The sequence below is a fragment of the Abramis brama genome, assembly GCF_963993115.1.
Source record: "Abramis brama genome assembly, chromosome: 16".
Lineage (NCBI taxonomy): Eukaryota > Metazoa > Chordata > Actinopteri > Cypriniformes > Leuciscidae > Abramis > Abramis brama.
In genome coordinates this window covers 19,434,276-19,461,012 of record NC_139978.1, presented here as the reverse complement: position 1 = coordinate 19,461,012, position 26,737 = coordinate 19,434,276, and the positions used below count along the sequence as shown (strand labels likewise).

The 26,737-nt window shown below is 35.7% G+C and overlaps 2 protein-coding genes across 2 annotated transcripts; one reads left to right on the top strand and one right to left on the bottom strand.

Annotated features, from left to right (window-relative positions):
• Nucleotides 1–236: 236 nt before the first annotated feature.
• On the bottom strand, nucleotides 237–5,886 carry lipg (lipase, endothelial). Its single transcript, XM_084087823.1, has 10 exons — nucleotides 5,666–5,886; nucleotides 3,816–4,000; nucleotides 3,374–3,553; nucleotides 2,551–2,662; nucleotides 2,222–2,446; nucleotides 1,882–2,124; nucleotides 1,683–1,800; nucleotides 1,340–1,564; nucleotides 1,118–1,213; nucleotides 237–923 (listed from the first exon to the last, which is right to left on the bottom strand). Exons 1-10 carry the CDS (start codon nucleotides 5,766–5,768, stop codon nucleotides 911–913), a joined length of 1,500 nt encoding a protein of 499 aa, XP_083943949.1. The 5' UTR covers nucleotides 5,769–5,886; the 3' UTR covers nucleotides 237–910.
• Nucleotides 5,887–8,402: 2,516 nt separating this feature from the next.
• mthfd2l (methylenetetrahydrofolate dehydrogenase (NADP+ dependent) 2 like) lies at nucleotides 8,403–26,611 on the top strand. Its single transcript, XM_084087685.1, has 8 exons — nucleotides 8,403–8,599; nucleotides 8,979–9,163; nucleotides 11,850–11,972; nucleotides 13,518–13,670; nucleotides 13,959–14,066; nucleotides 21,510–21,602; nucleotides 22,121–22,246; nucleotides 24,606–26,611. The coding sequence occupies exons 1-8, from the start codon at nucleotides 8,457–8,459 to the stop codon at nucleotides 24,719–24,721; spliced, it is 1,047 nt and encodes a 348-aa protein (XP_083943811.1). The 5' UTR covers nucleotides 8,403–8,456; the 3' UTR covers nucleotides 24,722–26,611.
• Nucleotides 26,612–26,737: the final 126 nt, after the last annotated feature.

Genomic DNA, 26,737 nt, shown 5'->3' with positions numbered 1-26,737 from the left:
CATCACAGAGGCTGTTCCTTAGGCAAGCAAATTGACAGACTCTGGATTGTAGCATATTTTATAACCTACTCAAGTTGCATAAATGCAAATCAGCTTACTGTAAGTTATACAAAAGTATTATGCAAAAGTAATACTCATCATTCAAGTATTCAAAATGAATAGTATTAATACCACACCATCCTTTCAAAACACGTTTGTTAATAGAATGCATCATACCAATAACATCTATAAATGACAAGTGGATCCAAGGTAATTTTATTACAAATTATTATTCTTACATTTTATATAAACATTATATACACAAAACATGTACAAAACAAGGCACAAAAATGTGCAACATTTTTACGAAGACAAACAGAGCGGCTCTCTCCATTCTTCTGACCTTAAATAATACTGTGAATTCACATAAAATCCTTCTATTGAAATCCACAGACACATACACATGTAAAAGTGGTCACCAGATAACTTGGGAGAGAATTAATTTATGCCTTGGTACAAGGTGTGCATTAGGTTGATAAATAAGCTTGGTTTTACAGTGCTTTTTTTTTTCCTTCTTCATAAATTAAAAACTTACAAAAATATATAACAAGCATTGCGCTGTTAAGGAAGAGTCCGAGATCCATAAAACGGATGTTCTGAATGCAACAATAGAAAACATACAAATAGTATCAAAAGATGAAGACCTAGAATCTCAAACCATCCAAAACAGCCCACTGGTAGAAAAAGAAAATGCCCTGAGCAAGTCCAATAACCAGCCATCATCACCCATCTGAGCTGACCATGAGCAGCGCGAGTTGTGTTTTACCCACCGAAACAGATATGGTGCCTTATCCCACCAAATGTGTATCAAATCAAACAAAAGTGCTCAGGCCCTGTGTCACCTTGGGTCCCTGGGTAACAGTGCTTCCTCTCAGTAGTGCAATCTGCAAAAATAAATAAATATTAATATAAACATACACATAAGATAAAGTTAAACATATAGTTTGGGGCTAATCTGATATATATATATATATATATATATATATATATATATATATATATATATATATATATATATATATATATATATATATATACACAATAATGCATAATGTGAATAGTCGACATGCATACATACCGTTTCCTAGGTTTTACTTCCCACCCATCACGACATTTAACAAATGTAATCTCTTGCCCTGGCGAGATCTCCGTCTCTTCAGCACAGAAGGTGAACCTGTGAAAGAAACAATATTACAAGATTAACAAACACAGCTAAAAAATAATAATAATAATAATAATAAAAAAAAGCTGTAAAATGAGTCATTTCACAAATTTGCAACCAATGAGCTCCAAGACTTACTTCTTCTGCGTTTCTCCTGCTTTGACTCTGATCCTCCGAACCTCCAAAACTTTTTTGTCCCGTTTACTCGACCAGGACCAGAATGATGCCTTCATGTGTTTCAATACGGATGTCCAGGAATCGGAAGGGCCTTCCCAGCGAAGTGAAATTTTTAGCAGGTCACCGATGTCATCTTCCGTGAAGACGAGAAATGTGTTTGTGAGGTTCAGACCAACTCCTTCAGCACTGTGAAAAGAGAGATGCCAGGTCAGATTTTAACCTTACTTTAACCTTCACATTCAAAAGAGCCAATATAAATGTTTACCAGTTAATTGGAGAATATTTATAATCATGAGCTGCTTACATGTCTACGCTGAGGTTATTGGTATCATTGTGGGATCCGTGTAGTTTGACGTAGAAAGTGGGATCTGAATCTGCATTCTTCCTGTCGAACACATGCATCTTCATTTGGTAGTGGTAACCTGTAGAGAACAACCAGTTTAATATTGCAACAAGCAAAGTGACTCATCATTACAGCATGTGACTTTGAAAGGATTACTTACCGCCAAAAGGCGTGTCCGCGCGAGTCTTCAGGTACATCTTGCTGTTTCTCCTCTTACGCATTTTCTTGGAGTTGTAACCAATGCTGTTGCAGCGGTTCTTCCTGCAGCTGAGACAAATGCCCTTCTTGAAGCGATCAGGGTCGGTACATTGAAAGGCGTAGCTCACGTGGTCCTTGTTCATGAGGGAGTCCACAAAGAGATGCACTGCCCGCTCATGCTCACACTTCATGACTTCCACAAAGTCTGTGTGGTGACAAGACAGATGTGGTAAAATGATGGTTGGCAACCATGAAAAGAGAGTTGGAAATTGCCAAAACAGCAACAAAACTGAAGTACTTACTTCCTGCAGCAGCAGTGGATAGCACATCTCCTAAAGAACAGCCTGGTTGTACATCCCCACCATTGGGATATATATCAATGTGCCCAATTGGCTCCTGGATCCCAATACTGACTCCCAAAGCTCCCCGTGTGTATGTGTGCAGGACATCGACAAAGTCTGCATCATCCGGAGAAAGCCGCTTATGGGACTCCGTCCCCTCGAACATGGGGCCAGCTGGATCTAAACCTGTTCAAAAAGGACAGGGATTTAGATATTTAGGCCTCAATGTGTGCAAAAAGGCTAAGCAATTCCAAAGCTTTGTTTTGAAAAGAAAAAAGAAAAAACCTCACCAGTTATACGTCCAATATTCCCTTTTACAAACGTTCCAGCATATCCAGCAACATGAGCCCCAAGACTGTATCCAATCATGTGCACGTCCTCAAGCTGTAGCTTCTCTTCTTCCTATCAAATATAGACATACATTCAATAAAAAAATTATTATTATTATTATTAATATATATTAATAAGTATTAAATAGAATAATATAATTGTATTAATTATTTGTCTTATTGTTATTTCTTTCTTTCATGTAACTAAATTAAAAATTCTACAAATTATTACAATTAAATAGGCAAAATATTTATTTGCTTGCTTCGTCTAACTAAATTCAGAAGGTGAAATTTTCTAAAAAGAACGATTTTTTAGAGGCCACAAGGCTGATGAGAGCAGCTTTGAGATGTAAAAAAGTCATTATGCTTTTTGCACATGATTGCTGTGCCATGCTCAGTGCCAGCTGGGGCATCTGTGTGCGTGTGTTGGGGGGTTAATATGTTCAGCTGCTCGTTTACACTGCTTGCATCTTTCCTGTGTAGAGTTCCTCAGAGTCTAAGGAACCCAGCTTTGATGCATGAATATGTATTGTTCCATGAGAACACCCATAATGCCATGGGCTAATTCCCAACATCTCAAACAACAAAAAAAACTAAACAGACCCATCTGGAAAAGACAAATTGTACTTCACCAGGACATCTGCTGTCCTGAGAAAAGATGAATAATACCAACAAAGAACCAATGTATAAAAGGCCACAAGCAGAGTTTTCACGGTTGCCAGTTCTCTCAAATGCACACAAAGAGAAATAAACACACCCAGCGGGATGTATAATATAGACGTACCTGGAGCCAGTCCAAAAGGGTAGCAACGCTCTGCCCAACCCGGTGGGTATGGTTGACGGCATCAGGGTAAAGTTGGTGGGCCAGTTCCAGCCAATTGACCACCACCACATTAGCCTCAGACTCTCGCCTCTGAACAGCAGCCACCAGCTTGTGCATCCAGCTCTCAAACATCCCACTCATCTGTAAAAGATAACACACCCTTTACCAAACCAAACCAGCAAAGATCCAGCAATCATGTGTGAAATTTCAATATTCGCTTTACACCTGAGAAGTGAATGTATTGCTACACTAAAGAAAGTTTCTGGTAAACCTCCATCATTGTTTCAAAGATAAAATATTTGGAAACTTCTGAAGATTAAGGCTGTGGAGGCTTGGGTGTCAATTTTTAAAAGTCGAATCCAATATTAAAACCATAGGCACATGACAATCTGGAATGTCTCACCGTCCAGCCGTGGATGATGAGAATGGTCTTGACTGTGGCATTGAAGCCACACTTCTCAATGCTTTCCTTTTTCCCAGGGTGGAGGTAACAGCCGTCATCATCAAGATCAAAAGACTTTCGCATGTTGTACTTGATTCGGTCATGAAGTCGCACAGGATCCATAGAGAAGTTGTCTTTTGCATCATCTAGAAGGAGGAGTAAAAGGATGAATTGGGTTTATGTAAAATCTCTAAACTCTACATGTAATATTGGAAAAATTGTGCATTTCAAAGAGCTTATTTGTTTCATAAGGTGTTGAGCTTGAGTTCATTCATGGCAAGTCTTGTGACAACATCTCATTTTAATGACTGAGCTTGAACAATTGAGCAACTGTAGAGAGAGCAGAACTTGTTTTCTCTGAACCAGTTGACCATTATGAGAATGCCAAATATAGTCTTGATTTGGGATGTAAGAGTTTACAAACAATCTACGCAGCATTAAGAGGATGAAACCATGGTCTTTCTTCCCTTACTTGGGCTGAAAAGTTGCTGGAGTGTTAAAACACCATCAGTTTAAACAATTAGAAATGAGCTACAGGGGTGAAATCACATACATTATCACAATCCTCCTGAGGTGATAGAAATTGTATGTCTTTGTGTAAATGTCGCAGGTCTTCGCATCTTTGTATTACAAGACTAATGCTTAAAAACAGGGGGTCTTTTGCTTTTAGAGTTGTTGTTAGCCTATATTTTGGTGTGTGTGTGGCTATGCATGCATGCGTGTAACATCGCTTTTTGGTTTTATTCGTAGTAAAACCATGGTTAATTTTCGTAAGGTGTGTGTATGTGTTATACACACACACAACATTTGAGGTGGATCAAAAAAGTTCAAGGTTGTCCTAAGACAAGAACAGGTTTTGTTCAAAATTCATTTATAACTTTGATGAAAGGTTTTGATCTGCTTCAAATGTTGACTACTGTATACACACACCTTACGAAAATTAACCATGGTTTTACTACAAATAAAACATGTTATTGTAGTTAAACCATGGTAACTACAAATTAACCATGGTTTTGAAACACTAACCATAGTAACAGTTATTTGTAGTAAAACTGTGGCTATACAAATGGTAATTGATCCACTAAAAAAAACATGGTTAAACTTTTACTATAATAAAACCATGGTTAATTTTCATAAGGTGTGTATGTGTACTACATACATACACGAAGTTAATGTTTAAAACCTACGGTTATAAAATAATGAACCACATCAAATCGAGCAAAAACACGGAGTAACACTTTTTAACAAATTACGTTAAGGCGCTCCCCGGTATTCCAAACGATCATTGTTCACAAACTTTAAAGTAATAATTACTTTATTTATTCATTTTTTAAATCCCCCGCTCATGCAGGCAAGTCGTTTAAAAGTCATATAGTTTCCAGCACAAAGTCACTGCGGTCGACAACGCGGCAGATCGTTGATAAAACGTGGACTTATCTGGACGTTTGTTTAAAGGGCACATCCGAAAGAAAGTGGATTGTCCGGGTTTTGCTTTTGTGATCACCGACACGTCAAAGAAAGCGGATATTTAAACTATCATGTCATTCATTTTTTTGTTTTTTGTTTTTCATTGACAGGTTCATTCAAGTAAGTTAGTCATTTAGAGAATGTGAGAAAAACGCGTTTCTCAATTACAGTTTGAATGAAATCGTGACTGTTGGCCATTGTCCGCGAAGAGAATGATTGAAAACAGAAAAGCTTAAAAATATAAAACAATGTGGAATTGTTGCACCCTAAAGTAAACGCTTAGTATTAAAAATCCGTTAACAGCAATTATTTAGTAAACTAAATACTTAAACGAGTCCTCTTACCTTTCGAGTGAGCGTTCTCGCCGGGCGCAGCAGCTATGGCACTGAATGAATGGCACAGGATAAAACACAAGCAAATTGCGATTCTTATTGATTTTTCTAACATAATGTTCAGAGCTGTAAAATACTTTAGTTATTCTTTTGACAAACTTTAGCAACTGAGGAAGTTTTACGAATTATTCCTTCACTGAGAGGTGCCAGGAAAGTATATGAACCTGTATCAGGTTGCTCATTAGAGTTTTAAATAGTTTTTTTCAGTCATCTGACCATCGGCAGATATCGACGACAAAATTCTTTCTCTCTAATTGGTCAAGCCCCTGCGTCTACGTTTGAGGGCGTGGCATATACACGTTTGAATGAGTTGTAAGTTAGTCAAAGACTGGCACATTCTTTCTCACGCCACTGTTAACCCTATGCCTCCCGGGTCTCGTGCTGTGACTGACGCACGGAGCATACCATACCAACGGTTAACGAGTCATCAGCACCGCACATGACTGTGCTTGTTTACAAATATAGACAAACATGCGATGTTTATGTTTCAAAGTCTATTGGGGCAATTGTTGTTCAGATTTTACAATGTAGGGGAGACGGGGCTCTTTCTAGGTTTTGGATTTTGTTTGTTGGATGTTTCAAAAACGTTGTACAAAACTGTCCTGAATTCTGTCACGCCAAACTAAAATTGCAATATGATCGTATATTTTTTAGTCTAAATTGTACTGAATTTATGGCAGTGGAGTTTTATTGAGTTTTACCTAAAAAATTAGGCTATTGAAAAACTATCTTCCACATTAACAACACTTCTTAACTTGATTATTATTGATCTTCTCAATAATAATAAACTGTAGGACTATTCTCTTTGAGATGTGGTCAATGAGTATGGCTATTCAATGAAATCTCAGTAATGTTGGAAATGTAAAGGTATAGGCATATATATTGTCAACACTTCTAAGAACTTTCAAAAACAAACCTTATCTGAGAAATATTCACTGGGGTAAAGTCACACAGAGATATGTTTGAAATTACCAAAATATTTACCTTCACAAGTTGTTTAGGCTAAACGACTAATTTCCTCATCACAGGACAACAGAGGTCTTATGCGATGAAACATTACAGGGCAGCTATTGGCCAGAAGTGTCAAGATGACAAACTTGGTCTTAGATGATTTTGACAAACATAAAATTAGAACTAGCTACTGGATGTTGGTGAAATCCAAGTGGGTCATATAAAAAGCTTGGCCCCCTCCCTCCATTTATATAGTGGATTCTCTTTTAGAAAACGCCCTGATGAAGCCTGTGCATAAGACAAGGGCTGCATACTAAAGAGCTATAGAGCTTAACAAAAACACATTATTCATCAGCCACTTTCTGTCTGTGGCATAGAAGTTGGGCATTTGGACATGTTGACATCAAAAACATTGACCTATTAACTTAGTTCGTGTTTCATCAAATGAAAGAAAAAAAGACTAACAGACTAATAAATGTAGCATTTCCTGCAACAGTTATGCTTTAGGCTAAATTGCATCATGAATGCGACATATATGAATCTGTGCACCAGGTTTATTATGGTTAACTAAAACTAAAACCATAACATTTATTTTTTATTACTTGAAATAAAATAAACATTAACTGAAATTAAATAAAATATAAAACAATTTTTCTCATTTTAATTTAATTTAACTTGATGTACTTAAATAACAAAACAAAAAAGAAAGAATTAAAACTATAGACATAAAAAAACGATAGAACAAAAACACACAACAAAATTACTAAAACTTTAACTAAAATTAAAATAAAATTGAAAATATAAATAAAAACTGATTGAAAATATTAATAAAAATTATAATAAACTCAATGATAATTTATAAATTTATAATTTCTAAAATAACATTGCACAACACGCTTGTTTCAGGGGGATATTGCAATTTGCCCTGTTATCCAACAATACATTTGGGTTAGTGTTACAGTTCAAACACATTTACAAACTTGGATCATTCTATTTTCCCCATTTTCTTTAAAATCTTGAGTATTTAGCACTCACGTTTTAGAGCAACAAACTTTAAACTTTTAAATGTTAGGCTACTAATCCTTGTTTCATGCAAGGTTTTACTCTTTGGTAAATGGCCTGGAAAGTGAACACTGAATGCCTATTGAGTTTCAACACATAATGCAGATTTGCATTTCCTAAAGGAAAAGTGCAAGAAGCAAAAGAAAAGTTTAGGTAAAATAATAGTTTCTCACAGTCATGGAAAACATGGAAATATGGGAGAATTTTAAAATTGTGAACTCCATGTCACGCAAATGATTAAAATATTTTAAACCCATAGATGTAATATATTTTAAACCCATAGATGTAATATAGCCTATTTAAATGAAGTTCTAATATAAATTTAAATTAATATGCTAAATAATTTAAGACTGAAATGATCTACAAAACAAAACTGGACTTAAAACTTTATCACTTTGGGTTAGAATATATTCAGAATATATTCTTATCTTTAAAAAGAATAAGGATATTTATAAACACGATCTGTATATCACATGCCTGGTTTTCTGTCTGCTCTTACTGTGTAAAGGTCTGTGCTGATCCGATTTTACGAAATTTCCTGGTAGGTTTATAGACGTGCATTCATTAAATTATTATTTTGATGTTAGAGTTTTATATCAAAAAGTGACACAAGCATAAATTGTGTTTTGGAGACGTTTTACGTGTTTAACACAGAACCGGAAATCGTTTTGTTGTTAGTGTGACGCGTCGAGACGCGCGAGCTGTGAGGAGGAGCAGGTGATCAGTTACTATGGCAGCTCCCACTGCATTAACAGTAAATTACATTAGAATACAGACTTTAACATCATATTTTCAGCATTGTCGGCGATCAAAACGATGGATTAACCTGAAAACAATCAACCGGAGAAGCCCTTTTTGTCAGTCACTGAAAAGGTTAGGACTGTATTTCCCCCCGGTTCAGATAAACAAAGGTTGCATGCGTTTATAAACAAAGCACGCGTGTTTTCTTACCGAGCAGCACATAAAAGGTTTTTTTTTTTTTTTTTTTTTTTTTTTTTAGCCTGTATCAATATAAACAGGACACACAGGGCATATAGTCATTGTTTCATAAGGTCATTCATTCGGCAAATACATTTCTTACGTTTGAATATTCCGCCACCATGTGGGTGTCATAGACACTGTCTACTGATACTCAAGCAGGTTTTTAAATACGTTGTAGATCATGCATTATAACGGGTTTAATGAAATGGATACCTCTTCCATATGTCTTGCGCAGTGTATTGTTACATAATATGTTATGTTTGTCACATAGGTATGTTGCCACTGTGGTCTCAGGGACAGAACTTGCTCGGCATATCCATAAAGAAATCCAGAGTGATATAGCAAAACTAGTGGCCCAAGGCAACAGGAGACCCCATCTGAGTGTTATCCTGGTGGGAAATGATCACGCCAGCCACACTTATGTGAGAAACAAAACCCGGACGGCTTCACTGCTTGGTGAGCAAAACACAAAGTCAGCGTAAACTTCAGCATTTTAAAGCAGTGGTTCTCAACCAGGAACAAGTGGGCCTGTCAAATTTCAAGTAGGGGGAGGCCCCAATAAGTCTTAAAGGGATATTTCACCGCTGGAAAGATGAATGTGTATTTAAATTGGGTCATTTAGTAGAAATGTGAAATTATTTTAGAAGTTGATGCCTTCTCGACTGAGAAAAGACAGAAATTAATTTTTGGCTCATGTGGATGAAAGACGACAACTCCCAGAATGCACTTGCTTCGCTGCCCTACGAGGCCACTCCCAAGCCACGCCTACCGGTTACAGAGGGCAGTATCGGAAGAAATGATACAACTATGGCGCTTTTCCACTGCATGGTACGGTACGGCTCGGTTCGGTACGGCACGCTTTGGCGCTTTTCCACTGCATGGTACGGTACGGCTCGGTTCGGTACGGCACGCTTTGACGCTTTTCCACTGCATGGTACGGTACGGCTCGGTTCGGTACGGCTCACTTTTGGCGCATTTCCACTGCATGGTACGGTACGGCTCGCTTCGGCTCGCTTTAAATGGTACCACCTCTGTTGAGGTTCCAAGCATACCGTACCGATACTAAAATGTGACGTGAAAACACTGCAGATCACTGATTGGTCAGACAGAATCATCACTACCAGCGCCATTGTATTTACGACACGAGACACTAAACCCGCTAGATTTAAATAGCCAGTAGACAACAGCCAACGCTGTAGCGCCTGTTTTAAAAGTATTTGCTTTAAAAAAAAAAAAAAAAAAAAAGAGTATAAACTTCAAAAAAAGAAATGGCTGAATCGTGGTCAGTGGACGAGGTGCAGACGTTCCTCTCGTTGGTTGCTGAGGAGTGGATGGGGAAACACGGAATGAAAAATTCGCATTTAATATGATGATATCATGGCAGTAGAGACGGCAACTAAGGCTACTAGTTGACTCGAAACTGAAAAAACGCCGTTTTATCTTGAGATCCCACCCCCTATGGGCGGGTTGAAAACATGTGGAACTAGCTCCTGGCTGTAGTCTCTCGCCTCTGGCCAAAAAAGCCTCCGATGACTTAAAATGACTATTTTTGTGTCATCTGAGTTTTTTTTCCAGACAAACAATACAGAAATCTCTCGTCTCAGGGGGACATGAGGGAGGGAAGCACGGTCATTCGAAAATACTACCGAGTTTCTACTGATACAAAGCTTAATGCTAATCGGTGAAGTATCCCTTTAATGTCACCATGAAACTTTTTTAAGGTAATATTGCAATATTTATCACAAATGATTTATCCGTGCTCAACTGCACATCATTATTTTTTACAATTCATGTGCCCTCATAATTAAAATAACCTCCCCTCCCACTTGCAGCCACATCTTAGAAATGACTAAAAAATATTGAGTCAAAAAGTTTGAGAACCACTGATATAAAGAATTTGAGTGGCTTTCAAAAGTAGACAACTTTATCTGCATAAATATGCTTATGTTAATTTTGGATGTTTGAAAATAGAATGTGACATGAAGTCACTGTGATTTTACATTACAATATGAAGCATATTTTCACTAATGTCTTTTTCAAATGTATGGAGGAAAATTAATGCCAAAGTTGTTTGAAACAAAAAAGCTTGGTGAGTTGCACTTATTGATAAAAATAGGCATTGCATTTTTATGGGCAGAAATTCAACAGGGTCATATATTAAATTTATATTCAATTCAAAAATTTTCACACACATTTTCATTAGCCTATTAAAAATTCAATAATCCATATTCACCTTTCAGATTTCATTTGCATTAATTTTCCATTTCCATTTTATTTAGCATTTACAAATTCACTTCCAGAAATTCAGTGGTTCAAATTCGACAGAAAATTCAGCATTCCACATCTGGGAACAGCAGGAATAGCAGGAATAGCAGTAGAGTACAGATGCATGTTCTCCATCTGCTGTTAGTCGACCTCACCAGCAGGTGGCGCAAGTGTTGATGAAGACAGAAGCAACAGTTAGAGAGTCATTCATTCACAAAAAAGGATTTACAGAAATGACTCAAACGGTAAGTATATGTGATGATCACAGTTTATGATTAGACAGTTTATTTTATTAAATATCAAGATTCTAAAAGTTGTGCATCATGCCTGACACCTACATGAACACTTTACAATTGGTTTTATTACTGTAAATCATTCTCTTCAAATGCGTAAGAATGTATACATATGTAACTTTAGAGACAGTCCATCCAGAGACTCGCTGATAATCATCACATACTTACTGCTTGCTCCATTTCTCTAAATCCGCTTTTATGAATGAATGGCCCTGTCCCAAATGGCACACTTCATATGCACTTACAATGGATGCCGCGTGCACAGCGTTTAGTATCATTTAGTCGCATTTAGTCATTTTAGGTTTCAAAAGGGTGCTCAGCGGCCCCTTTGCAGTCGATATGCGGCCTCGATGCGCATATTGGTTGAGCCTGCACTGGTGTGAGCTCCGCAGCAGACTTCTTCCTGACCGTCAAAGCGGCATTATGTCACAAAAGTCCGGAAGACAGAGAGTGTTTAAGTTGCATTCATATTAGGGTGCATTCAAATGCAAGCACGGTTATTATTAGTGCAATTCAACAAGCTTTTTTGTTTCAAATACATTTGGCATTCATTTTCTTCCATACTAATGGTACTTGTTTAAAAGGCATGTCAAGCAGTACAATCGCCAGGCCATCATCAGTCTCTCAGGATGAGATGTTGGAATTGATTGACAAATTCAACAGAGAAAAAAGCATCAGTGGGTTGCTGGTTCAACTCCCTCTTCCAGGTATTATGTGAAACTGCTAATGGCAAATAATTGTTCAGTAATTATAAACATACAAAACCTAATGGTGAAAGTGCTACAGTTATTGTCATGGACTAGGACTCTTATTTTGATATATTGTTGTGATTTGTTTAGTTCCTATTTCTCTGCTCTGTTCTGTTTTGGTTACTGATTATCTCTTCGTTTGTTTCTATGTTACGCATGATCATCACCTGTCAGTCATTTAGTTTGTCTTGTATTTAAACTCCCTGTTTTGTTTAGTCCCTTGTCGGTTATTGTCTTATGTAAAGTGTTGTGTTATTAAAGTCTATTTCAGGGTGTATGCGGGGTCTTAAATAGTATTAAAAGTTGATAAATCAATTTAGAGAAAATGAAGGCCCTTAAAAAGTATTTAAAAGTCTTAAATGCCATTTTCCAAGGTATTACATTTTGTATCATATTTTCGTTATGTATGTTTGTCCAAAGAGGTTGTATGCTAAAATTTGCCTGAATTTAATCGTCGGCGAATAGTGGGATTCTGTGTAGTTTACTTATGGAATCCCGCTAGATATGACGTCACCTGTTACCGCGCTCACTGCATGACTGCACTGCTGCGTGATAGAGCATATGTCCCTTCACGCCCGGTTGTTAAACAACATCGTCGACTAATGGGGAAATGCAATATAACAACAAGCTTACGTTACATCTTAAGGTTTTATTTTAGTTGAAAACATTAAACAATATGTGCAGACGACGACATGTCATCGAATACAACACGCTCCAAAGCGCCACCCAGTGGATTTAATTATAACTGCGAGTTAGTGCTTGGGATTTATCATGGATTCACAGCATTTATGGCCAGCAAAGCAACGTAGTAAAATTCGAATAGTATTTGATTTTTTCGAATAATAATTACAGATCGAATATTCGTGCACACCCCTAATGACACTCTGCTCAGGTGCATCAAATCAAGCACTCCGTAATCACAGGTAAACTGTCTGACCAGTCAGGTGTTTGTCATGAGAAGTGTACCACAAAAGAGCTATGGTTTGCAGACAGTTATAAGAGTTGATGTTACAAATACGTCTTTTGAATATACTTTTTGAACTCGTTGTCCCTTTAGCTCGGAGAGGTTTATTTTCCCGCTTCAACAAGTTTTGTCAATTGTTTTGTTTATTGGTCTAATTCTGGTTTCTTTTTCTAAAAAACCTTGCATTGGGTTAGTCACTCAATTAATTATCTTGTGCTTCGTTCCCACCCATCTGAATTATTACAAACTAAGACTGTTTAGTTGTGCTATCTTACAATCAATATATAAATGTAAGGTGTCACCGATGTAACGGTTAAAACTTTAAGTGGCGATAAGGTCTTAAAATGTATGGAAGGGGTCTTAAAAGGTATTCGATTTAATTCCATGATTCCTGTATATAACCTGTATTTAGAGAATTTAGCGTGTTGCTTTTCCAAAAATGTTACAGTTATTTCCTTTGGTAGAATAAAAACAGCAGGCTTAATTTATCTGGTTCAGATTTGCAATTGTGATAAATTTCTTGAATGTATTTCTGTCAGAGCACATCAACGAGAGAGCCATATGCAATGCTGTTGCCCCAGAAAAAGATGTTGATGGATTCCACATAGTAAACATTGGGAAACTCTGCTTGGACCAGAGGTGCATGGTGCCAGCCACAGCAGCGGCAGTGTGGGAAATCATCAGAAGAACGGGTCAGCTTTCAAAGAATTGAGATTCAAATTTTCTTGAAGATGTAAATAGTCACTTTCTCAGCCCTCTCATGTTGCATCCCTAGCAGAGATGTTATTGGGCTGTATATGATTACATTAGTTAGCAGCAGGTGTAAAAACAGTACCTGATGTCCGTTTATATTACTTACACATTTGAAAATATTGTTTTGCAATTGTATCTGTATTTTTAGGGTTTTACATGACATGGGCATTTGTGAAAAGTAAGTTAATAATGTTCACTCAAATTCTATGTCTCTTTTTTTTGTTCAGGCATTGAAACAGTTGGAAGAAATGTGCTTGTTGTTGGACGCTCCAAGAATGTAGGAATGCCTATTGCAATGCTTCTGCATTCGGATAGAAACCATGAACGGCCGGGAGGTGAGATTAGTGTCATTTCCATATTTTTATTTTGTAATTGCCTGCAGATAAACAGGTATTTTTTATTGTTGTTTTCCTATGAGTATAAATACATGTGCCGTGGACACACACTCTTGAATTGTACTTAAAGGGATAGTTCACCCAAAAATGAAAATGCTGTCATCATTTACTTTTCCTCAAGTTGTTCCAAACCTGTATGACTTTCTTTCTTCTGCTGAACACAAAAGAAGATATTTTGAAGAAAGTCGGTAACCAAACGACTGATGGACCCCATTGACTTCCATAGTAGGAAAAATTTTTTTCCTACTGTTTAATTACCAACCTTCTTTAAAATATCTTCTTTTGTGTTCAGCAGAAGAAAGAAAGTCATACAGGTTTGGACTTCCTCTTCTCTTCTCTGATGATGTGTTTACTGGTATGAGGCTGGGACAACCTGTCACTCACATGAGATCACAGCAATAGCAAACCGCAATACTCCAAGGATCCAATCAATTCCTGATGGACAAAATCAAATCCTGCCCTACAGTTTTTCTTGTTCAAGAAGCCATTTCACTTGGATATATGGCACAATAGGCAAGAAAGACTATGGGTGCGTCTTGTTAGGGGTTAACAGTTTAGGACCCAAGGACCAGATGTTTGAAAGAAGACCCGGAGTCAGAATTATAATTAATTGAAGAAAAGTTTTACTGGAGATAGTTTGCAGTTTCATCAGCAGAAGTCAGCTTCAAGACTCACACATTAGTTTGTAGGCCACCCCGCTTACAGTTACAAAGATCACAGCAGTTATACCCTTCACCAAGGTCTAAGCTACGTCCTTGCTTCAAGCTGCAGTTTCTGATTGGCTAAGAAATAGATTAACATAGTAATTTTCCACACATAGATAGATTGAAGCATATCTCCATAGATTATGCAGCTGACACTTGGACCCTGAAGTTAGGCACGTCGTGACCTTCCAGTTCTCAGATTTGGGTTGCTGGATTTGGGGAGCCAGCATGTCCCGAACAACAACTCAGTCAATCTCCAATAATGCCAGTGGTTCCTTAACCTGCAACCAAGAAGACTAACACACACACACACCGACACACAGCTTTTCCAAGGTTGGATTTGGCCAGGCTCTAACTATAAACGGGAGAGTCCAGGAGAGTCCTCAAAACATCGAGATAATGCGTTCTTTCTCTCAAGGAGAACTACACTTTAGTCTAACTGGAAAGTAAGCCTTTAACAAAGAAATGGACCCTTAAACTATTGGCTTCAACGACCCCTATATGTCCCTATAAGACCTTTCTCAAACACAAAACAAGTCCCTATTTCATTTCTGGAAGCCAGGATAAATAAGCAAGCACTGTTACTGCATTCAGATATCAAATACAGACATTAGAGAATACATGTAAAGAACATTTCAGTGATCACACTGGTAACTTCTATAACAAAGTAAAATCTCCAGAGAAGTCATTCAACTCATGTGATAAATAAACATAAACATACATTGATTGACAGGTAATAAACATAATCTAGCTAACATTTATAATTTATTCACGGCTGAAATGTTGCACGTATATGTAACAAGTGAAGTATTTATCAGTGCTTTAAATAACATAAAAACATAATGTTAGAAAGATATCAGTTCATAGATATGTTCATAATGCCAGTATTAGTGATAATGTACAATAAGGACGTTGTCACGTCACTGGAAATAGAGTCATCAGTGTCCCAATGTGTAGAGAGCCAGGGTCCTTACAGTCCTTACCAGTGCCCAAATTCATTAACCACCTAGGGAAGCTAGTGAGCTGATTGAAACGCACCCTGCACCAACTTTCATTTCATGCCGGCTTTAATGATAACCTGATAAACAATCATTTTTCTTGTTACAAGATTCATGAACTTTTAAGTTAAATAAATTACACCAATAATTACATTTCCCAAATATAACGCTGCAAGAGAAAGCCCTAGATGCCCCAGTTGCAATGAGATTTTGTTTTTCAAAGCTAGATTTTATGTCTAGACTGTAGCATTGTTATTTATCAACCATGTTTTGTTTGAAAGTACAAGTAGTTACTGCAAACACTGATCATTCTGCGAAAAGCAAAATGGTCTGTTTTTATTTAGCTGTTTTGTCATTGTGACGATTTCAAAAGGCACATTTTCAGAATTTCGATCAATAAACCAACAACCCAGTCACCTTGCTTGTTGAAGGGGAGTGAGATCCTTGCAAATGACACATTCACAGAATGAACCCTGGATGAAGCTGCTTGTGATGCAAGCAGTCACATCATTACTATCAAAAATAAATGTTGACATTTTACCAGTAACCTGTAATAACCTTCTCATGCATTAATGGAAAACTAACCGGCTTTCGTGCTTAACCATCTAGTTATATAATATATTATATAAACTAGATTTACACTAAGGTTTCATTTATTAACTTGTCTGTTAATAGTTAATGAACCATGAACTTACATGAACAAACACAGAATAATTGTATTTGTATTAACTAACATTAACAAAGGTTAATAAATGCTGTAAAAATATATTTCTAGTAAGTTCTGTAAACCCTAATGCTCAAAATAATTAATTAGTTTGAGTAGGGGTAAACTTAAATTAAACAAATTACTTCAAGCAAATTAACTTTTATGATTATTTAGAACTTTCTTTTTATTTTGAGTTCACAAAACTGACACAATTTAAGTAATCTTAATTGTTTCATTGTTTTGAGTTTTATGAACTTGTCTTTTTTTAATGCGGACTGGGCTGGGATTTCTATTTCCCAGCATGCTTTGCCATGACACACGAAAGGGAGAGTACATGCTGAAATTAAGTGTTATATAATGTTTTATATAATTTAGTTGTGTTTATGTTTAGCTATGCTAATTTAGAAGAGTTTCTGTTATGGTGGGTATTCCTTGCTTTCAGAACAGGTATTTGTTAAATGTTATATATTGCCGTACTTATTCAGCAATTGCTCTGCTATGCTAATGCTATCAAAGCTTATATTACCAATTAGCAAGTTAGCATTTACTGATTTAACTAGTTAAAGCTAGCTAAGTTTCCACTACTAATAGTTTCTAAGGTGAGATTACATGATAATTTTAAGTTAAATGTATGAATTAGATTACTAAAATATTTCAAGTTAAGAGTAATTAAAATGTATGAGTACAAAATAATAATCTGCCAGTTCTGCTTACTTAAAGTGTACATTTTTTTAAAAAATTTGATGTAACTGATTACCTCAATTTTTGAGTTTTGCCAACTTATTCGGGTTTACAGTGCATGTTAACTAATGCATTAACTAATGTTAACAAATTATACATTTATTGTAAAGTTTTACCAAATATATAATAGGTTTTAAAACCCTTATACTTCATGTGAAAAATAGAATAGAAATAAAGACATATTCTTTATTTTAAAATGTCTATTATTTTGCAATGCATTGCACTAAACAATGATTAAAACATTGTACATATTTATGCTTAAATAGTTTTGAGTAGGTTTAAAAAAAAAAGTTTTTTTTTTTTTTTTTTTTTAGATCATCACTAGCATTGGCATATCTCCAATAACATGGTCAGTTCAGGTTTAAACTCAAGTGGAGTTTAAAGTTGTAACATTTTTTAAATAATGCTTCTTGGAATAAAGGAAAATGAGAGACCGGATGCTTAATCATTTATTTAGATATCAAAGATTAAGGTTATGTTTGTGCAAGATGATTTCAACAGGTGAAATGCAAGGTATGCTTTAATTGAGTTGTGAAATCAATCATTTTGATAGTAGGTTTGTGCTCTAACATGTAAGAAATTCTTTACACAATGAGAGAAGCATCCCTGAATACGTTTTGCTTCCTTCTTATGTGTGACTCACAGCCTTACAAGTAAAAAAGTGAAATTGGGATTACCTGAAGAACTTTTATTTTTTTAGAAGATATGTCTAATGATGAGGTCCTGTGACAGTGATGATCACTGCATTATAATTAAGATTGTAGTTATACAGTAATACAGTATAAGCTTACTTGCACACAGTAGTAGTCAATTCCACAGAATGAAACCTGTTATTAGCCAAGTTTCAAAGCTTTTTGGTTTATGTGGAAATATACAGTTACACATTCTGGGAATGTCTGCTTAGGAATTTCGTAATCTTACTGGTGGACAGAAACCACCCACCATTTACATTTTTTTAAGCGAATGTGTGTCATAAACCAAAAAAATTTAAGTGGTATGAATTTCCTGGTGCCTGCACATAATTAAATGCTAATGAAATGTTTAAAACATTGATTTTAGATATAGGTGGAATGATGTGCATGGCAGTCAGATTTTAGATCAGAACTACAGTATTTAACTAGTGAAAGTAGTATTTACTTGTGAAATCTGTTTTTTAATTACGGGTTTACTGAGATAAAGTGATTAGTATTGTACTAGTCACACCATGATCAACTCCATTTAAAATAAAACAGCTTTTATTAGGAAGATTTTTAGATATTAAAGTGCTCCTATTATGTTTTTTTCAAATAGGCCTACCTTTCATGCTGTGTGTAATATAGCTGTTTGTGAATGTGAAAGGTCTGCCCAGTTTTAAAGATCAAAGTGCATGAACACTAAAGTTATTGTCTCCTAAAAAGAATAATCTATTCTGAACTGCCGAAATGAGTCATCAGCAATTCCAGTCTCGATTCCTGTTACATACCTATGTAACAATGGAACAGATTTGCATAGTGGCAGCCTATGGTCTTCATTGGCTATAGGACTGGGCCATCTGACCAATCAGAGCAGTGTAGGCCCGTGGAAAGGAGGGGTTTAAAGAGACTGAATCTTCGAACAAACTGTTTTCAGACTCTTTGAAAAATAAGATGATGTACAAGGTATATTATGAGAAAAGTAGTGTTTTTGTTGTTGTTGTTGTTGTTTTTTATACCTTTGATGCATATAAATCTATTGTAGGAGACACTTTTAAAACAAAATTAGGAACCTTTAAAATAGGATAATATGGGCACTTTAATGTGGAAAAAAATAGACTGTACTTTTAATTATTTGCTAAATACATATACACGAATGATGTACAGGAAACAAAGCCTACATTCACAATTATGATGTTATAAGCCGCGTTTCCACCGCAGGAACTTTCCCCAGGAACTAGGAACTTTGGGCTGGTACTCGATGTGTTTACACCGCAGGAACCAGGGTCTAAATGAAGTTCCGGGTAAATATTTCCCCCTCCGATAGTCCCTGCTCACGAGGTAGTACTTTTTCAAAGTTCATGAACTTTCAGGGGTGGGACTTGTGCGCTGCACAAGCTGATTGGTTGTGGTCACGCCACATTTTGGTTGGATGACTCCACGCAGCATTTTATTTATTTTTAACCTCCCATTTTTTATTGCGGTTCGTGTCGTGGCTTCATGCAGTAAGAGTTGTCTGTTTGCAAATATGGAATTTAATAAAAAAAAACTGGTGGACTGGCGACGAGTTTCAGGCTTTATTTTGTGGAAGAGGAAACTTTCTGCGCGTTCGTCCCAGCCATCTCACGGTCAATGTCCGCAATAGCTGATAACATACAAATTTTATATCTAACGTTAGCATTACGAGCTTACTGAACACGCTTTATCAGTGCTCGTCTCTTTTCTGCCACAGCTTTTATTATTAAGTCATTATTTTACACATTGTCATCTATTGCAAGGCACTCCAAACCATGTTATAAATTTACTATAACAGGATTGAAATAGCGCTTTGAGGTTAGTAACAAACAACTATTTACAAGACTTTGCCAAATATAGATGGGAGATTATTAGAAGTGAAGGGAAATAACCCCATATCATTAGACAACAGGTTTTTGGACTGTATTCAAAATCTATGGTTGTTCCAACATGTTTTAGAACCAACAAGGTGGCGAGGTGGTGATACACCACATGTATTGGATCTTATTGTAACAAATGAGGAACACATGATAGATGACATTCAATATCTAAGCCCTTTAGGCAAGAGTGATCATTGTGTATTGTTGTTTAAGGTAATTTGTTATACACAAATGTTAAATAATGTACCCACAAGAAGGAACTACAATAAGGCCAATTACGATGAAGCACGCAGTGAACTGGAAAATTTCGATTGGAAAGAACATCTATCCAATTATGATGTTAATAAAAAATGGGTACTTATAAAGTCTAAGTTAAAGGAAATAGAGGAGAAATTTGTACCTATTGTTAAAATTAGGCCCTATAATAATAATAACAATAATAATAATAAAAAATACTTCTTTCCATTAGACGAAATTACAAAAGCAAAAATAAAAGAAAAAAATAATCTTGGAAGGAAAGCATTACGAAATAAAAAAACAGAAATACAGCAGGCTTATCGGAGAGTTCGAAACATTGTGAGGATGAGAACGAGAAATTTAAAGAGAAAGTTTGCCAACACTCAAATTTAGGAGATATAGAGGAGATATGATTCAGGTATATAAACTTGTACAGGGAATATACAATGTTACAGTTGAGCCTATTCTTCAGTTCTGGAACAATAGGTACGAGACACGAGGAAATTCTTTAAAACTCTACCCTAGAACATGTTTGTCTGAAAAGAGAAAGAACTTTTTTACACTTAGTGTGGTAAAATCATGGAACAAGCTTCCAGAAGAAGTTGTGTGTTCCCCTTCTATTTATTCCTTTAAGAACAGGTTGGATGCATTTTGCCTGTCAAAAGACGTTATGTATAACTATAAAGCTTGTTAGTAACTAAGGTAATTCATTTATGTAATTTAGTTATGATTGTTAGAAAAACTTTAATTATGAAATTTAATGGGTTTTTATAAAATGTGAATTTGATATGTATATGTATATATATATATATATATATATATATATATATATATATATATATATATATATGTATTTGTTTGTGTTTTTAGAGTCTGGAATAGAGGATTGTATATCCTGTACCAGAAATCTTTTCAATAAATATTCAATAAATATAAGACTGTCACTATTTATGATTGATAGACGGGGTTCAGGCTTTTTTTAAGCGTATTTGCGAAAGAGGAAATTTTTGCGCGTTCGTCCCAGGCTCACAATAACTGATAACATAGGCTACCGTACGTCGCATACGAGTTTTCTGAACACGCTTTAGTATCAGTGCTCGTCTATTTTGTTTTGTTAATTACCTCGTTAGTAAACCAATACATAACTGCAGCACAGTTTGAATCTCCTCCATACTTATTATAAATGTGGCGCTCAAAACTGATTACTGTCCGTCGTAGACTGGGAGGAGCAGTTGCGCGCAGTTTACCTTCCCGGTACTTTAGACCGCGGTGTAAACGCAGAAAGCAACCGGTCTGGGGCAAAAAAGTTCCTGGAACAAATTGTTCCGGGTAATTTCGGTGGAAACGCGGCTATAGTATGTGATGTTCACATTAAGGCCTACTACAGTGCATTCAATGATGAAATAATTCTGATGTGTATATATCTCCCAGGTGATGCCACAGTTATCATGGCTCACAGATGCACTCCTCTACCACGACTGAAGGAACTTGCCAGACTGGCTGACATTGTGATTGCAGCTGCAGGTCAGTTTTTTTTTTGTAATATTACTACACGGCCATCTAGAATACTTGATTCTTATTGGTCAATAGCTGCATTCTGCGGTCAGATAGGCCTATTTTTGTGTAATTACTACTAAACTTTTTAATGTGTTAGTTTATTATTACGTCCATGTATTTATTTATTTGGTAAGTAGTCATGTAATAAGTGGGATAATGTACATTAAGCTGGTCATTATCTCAAAATAAACGCCTTCAGGATAAGATAAGAACTGTACTTTGTTGTCGTTCATTTTTATAATAATGACTAGCTGACTATATTATCCCTTGCTTAGACTTTGGTTATGTAACATATTAAGTCAGATGTGCACTTATTTTTACAGAAATACAAAACTAAATGGTTGGAATGAGTTTGAACATGATCTGTATTTTATAAAAAAAATTAGACTATGTATAAATATTAATATTTTAATAAGATAAAGAAAATATTGTGTACTTTAGAGAATGTGTCTTTTTGAACAGCCTATTTAAATTTGTAACAACAGGTGTTCCTCACTTAATAACGGCAGATATGGTAAAAGAAGGAGCTGCGGTTATTGATGTCGGCATCAACCGCATGCAGGACCCTGTCACTGGTAAACTTCGTCTTGTTGGAGATGTGGATTTTGAAGGTATATGACACTTGACTGCTTTAGAATTTGGTTCCGTTTTTTTCTTAGAATTATTTAAATACTATTATAGCATTAATATTTTTGTCATTTTGTTATGTGCTTTTGTCATTTTAATTTAATATTTCTATTTATCTTTAATTGATTCTTATTTTAGTTTAAGTCATTTTAGTATTTCAACTTATTTTATTTCAGTTACAGTGGATTTAAAAGGTCTACACACCCCTGTTAAAACAGCTGTTTTTTTGTGATGTAAAAAATGAACTCGATAAATCATATCAGAACTTTTGCAACTTTAAAGGGGTCATGAATTGCGTAATCAAATTTTCCTTGATCTTTTGACATATAAGAGGTCATTGTACAATAAAAAATATTATGTAGCCTAAGTTTCAGAACTCAAAATTTCCTCATTAGTCCAAAAACAGCTTTTATTGAAACCAAGCTCAGAAAACGTCTCGTTTCGGATTTTGTCACATTATTACATCATAGTGCAATGAAAGACCGCCTCTGCAGAAGAAGAGCAATGCCTACTTCTACATCATTGCCTCTTTAGCCCCGCCCACTGATTCATGCACGCCATGTAGTAGTAAATACGAGACAGATGCAAACACAGGATTACTCCAGCAACAAAACCATAGAGATGCCGCTGAGGATCACAAGATGTTTTGAAGTGGCCAAGTTGTGGAAAAACAGTCTTTGCATTGCCATCCTTGTGATCCTAACATTAAGAAAGCATAGACAAACTATATTTTTAATGAAGTTCCTGTCAGATTGCATCAATAAGACACTATTCGTTTGTTCGCTTCATTTTACTGTGGATTAATTTTTAAACAAAGACACAGTTCGTCGCAGGCTTTTCATAAGATGATGCAGCGACGAGTCGACGACTACATTGAATACAGTAATGTCACAACACACAAGTTTGAGTAACTGTTTATTTTCAACCATGTGTCACTATTGCTTTGTCTGTTACAGATCGATTCTGTACTGAGTATTTATACTGTAGCGCCACAGTTAAACAGAATAGTTCAGATTTGCTGTTCTTTCCTTTTCTGCTGCATTTATTGGGTTAATGCATAGGATTATCACATACGGAAGAAAGCACATAGAGAACACTGCTTTTGTTATTGTTTTGATCGAAGCCGTTCGCTGTAATCCTGAATAAAAGCTTCAGTGAGCGACATCTTCTGTTTTGTCATCAGTAACATGTTTCATTACACGAGACTGGAAATGACGATGTATACGTTTTTCAATTTATCGAAAAGGATGAACTATGAATAGCCTATAAGAATGACAGTGTGAAAAATATTGGTACATTCATTCATAATTCCGTTTATACAAAACACTGTAAGTTATCATTTATCAACTATAACTGTAGTAACTCTAAGTAGGCTATACTTAAACTTTTTTTGCCACAACTTATAAAGCACGTCATGTGCATAAATATGTACTACAAATAAATGTTTCACATTGTTGGCAAATGTTTCAACTATGTAACAAGATATTTTTTCAACATCGTATGTTTTCAGAACAATTCCACATGTGTAATGGCGGGGACTTTGAAAATTCGGCACACCCATCAAAACAGAGTGTTTGAAAGACAGGGTCAAAAACAGCTATATTTACTATTACTAAATTATGATGTAAAAAAATATGATAACATCATAAGTGGACCTCAGAGAACATTATAAAAAAATAAAATAAAATAAAAACCCTTCCAGTTCATGACCCCTTTAATGTAAAAATGACTATGCAATACCACTGAAAACCAAAGTGACACATTTCAGATCGCTTAAAATCACCTAACTGCCAAAGCGAGCACACCCTTTTATTATTGTGAATGTGGCTTCATGTGAAATATTGCATATCTGTCTTCACCTGAAGTGAAGGAAACGGGTGATTTGAACCGTTCAAATTTTGTGAACCGTGAGTCAGCGGATTTATTGAAAAGATTTGATTTAAAAGGATTTGTCCATAAATTGGACTTATGGTGGATGTCAAGGTTTGCTGTCAATAACAATTTATAATTCAGACTTCTCCTCACACAAAGCTTTCTTCAAAAGGAAGTGAGAAAGTCAAATGGGCTTGGAAATGGAATGTCAGAATTTCAATCATTTTTTGAGTGATTTATTCCTTTAAAATGAAGAAGAATTCGGTATGAACGTCATTCGATGTATCTAATATCATTTCTCAATCCCTCTAGGCTCTGTTTCGAGTTCATTGTTTGTTTGTTGGCTACAGTATCCGCTTAGCAACGCAATTTATAGTTTATTCTCTCTTAGAAGTATAAAAGAAATACTTGGCTCAGGCAGAGTTGTCAGTGTTATTTAAGATGTGGTTTGTTTTTTGTCTCTTTAATCAGCTGTGAAGGAGAAGGCTGGATTCATCACTCCTGTGCCTGGAGGAGTCGGTCCAATGACCATAGCCATGGTGATGAAAAACACAGTCACAGCTGCCAAAAATGCCCCAACATACTGAGCACTCACAAAACCGGTCATTATAGGTGGACAAGATGCAAGCACTTCACCGTCTTGATATTTTAATTGGCACTATTGGTCCATATCTTGATTATAAACTCAAGTCCCTGCAAGCTTCCCCTACAACTTCCTTCCCTGCCCATCCACAAGCTGTAACAGGCTCTTCTAGCTGGCTTGGCAGCCATGCATGTCTGTGACAGGAACTACACCCTAATTCTTTTATTATAGAGAGATGCCTCCTCACTGTTGCCCTTGCTACAGTGTTATTATTTTCCCGAGAAAAATGGGTTTTTATCATGCTAGTGTAATATTACCTCCCTGACAATGCATCAGTGGAGACAGAAGTCTTTTAGAGTTTCGGTAGCACTTGATCGGTTGCTCAACAGGTGGCGTCACGGCAGGGTAATGGATGGTTCTCAGATATCCCACAGATGAATCTGTCCACACTGAGGGAGACGTATTAAAGGATATTAACACGTTTTCTCAGGAAATTATTTTAACAATGTCATTTGAATTCAGAACAACAAAATGGCAAAAAAGAACATAAAGGATGCTGCTGTATTTAATATGCATTTATTCATCTACCTATTTAAGGTATTATTTATACATATAGTTTATTATGTAGAAATGGGTGTTTTTGTATATATAGCTCGTATTTATAATTTTTATCGTCATCAAATATTTAATATTATTTTATTTCTTTATTTATGGCATGTTCTTGTCATCAAACAGTTTCTTTATTTATTTATTTTTGCATTTTGGATCCTTTACATCCAGACTGCCAATAAAACAAAACATTGAATTAAATATATCGATGCTTCCCTATAACATTTTATAAGGTGGACATATTTTGCCCTATAATGCATTTAAAGTAATGTCAAAGTAGTTTGTGCCAACTTTTCAACTATACATGTCAACTAACTCTCATTAGAGTATTAGTAGACTGTTAGGTTTGAGTTAGTAGAATAAGATGACAAGTAGTTGCAAAGTTACTTAATTAGAATCTCTAAAGTGGACCATTAAAACAAAGTGTTACTGAAACTGTTCTTGTAGCTTGGAAATTTTAGGGATAGTTCACCCCAAAATGACATTTATGTCATCATTTCCTCACACTTAGGTTGTTTCAAACCTGTATGACTCGTATCTGTATCTGTAGAACCTGTATCTGAAGAACATAAAGGCAGATCAGACAGATCTTAGATTAAGCCAGGAATAGGCCTTAGTTCAGTTAGGGGATTTAAGTAGCTTTTTTAAACGTGCCTTAGGAAAAAAAACTACTTTTGTGCATCCTGAGACAAAACAATGGCACTGATATATTTCAAGATATGCCAGTGCAAGTTGCTTTCAGTTAAAACAGGTCAAACGTGCATTTTAGTCTGAGACTATAGGGACTATTCTCTGTGAAACTGGCTAAACAAAAGATATTTTGAGAAGATGTTGTTTGTTTTTTTTGTCCACAAAATGGAAGCCAATAACAAAAAGTGGTTTGGTTACCAACATCCATGAAAATATCTTTTGTGTTCTGCAGAAGAAAGAAGGTTTTTATTGACATAAGGGTGAATAAATGATGACTTTCCCTTTAAAGTGTAATCTGAAAGATGAACAATAGGGTGAAAACCTTTTTTGTGTAAAAACATTGCGATGGATAATGTACCAAACATATCAAATCCTCATCTGATTATAGTTTTTATTTTATTTTATTATAAGTTAGAGAAATCTCTATGCAAATAATTTCGAATCATGCTTATGTGATACTTAACATCCAATTTGGTGGTGAGATGGAAGTTACTCTTGATTATTTTCTAAAATCATTAAAATATTTGTTTAATCATTGCTAAATTGTGTCCTCCCACATACATGCTTTAAAATAATAAATTACTGCTTTTCAGTTAAAAAAAAATATCAAACATGTTTTTTTTGTTTCAATGTTCCAAGGGTCTTGCCAATTTTGTGCGTCCAACAGCTAAATATGATGTCTAATTACCAGTAACAGTCAAACATAATGTAGGCTGCAGTG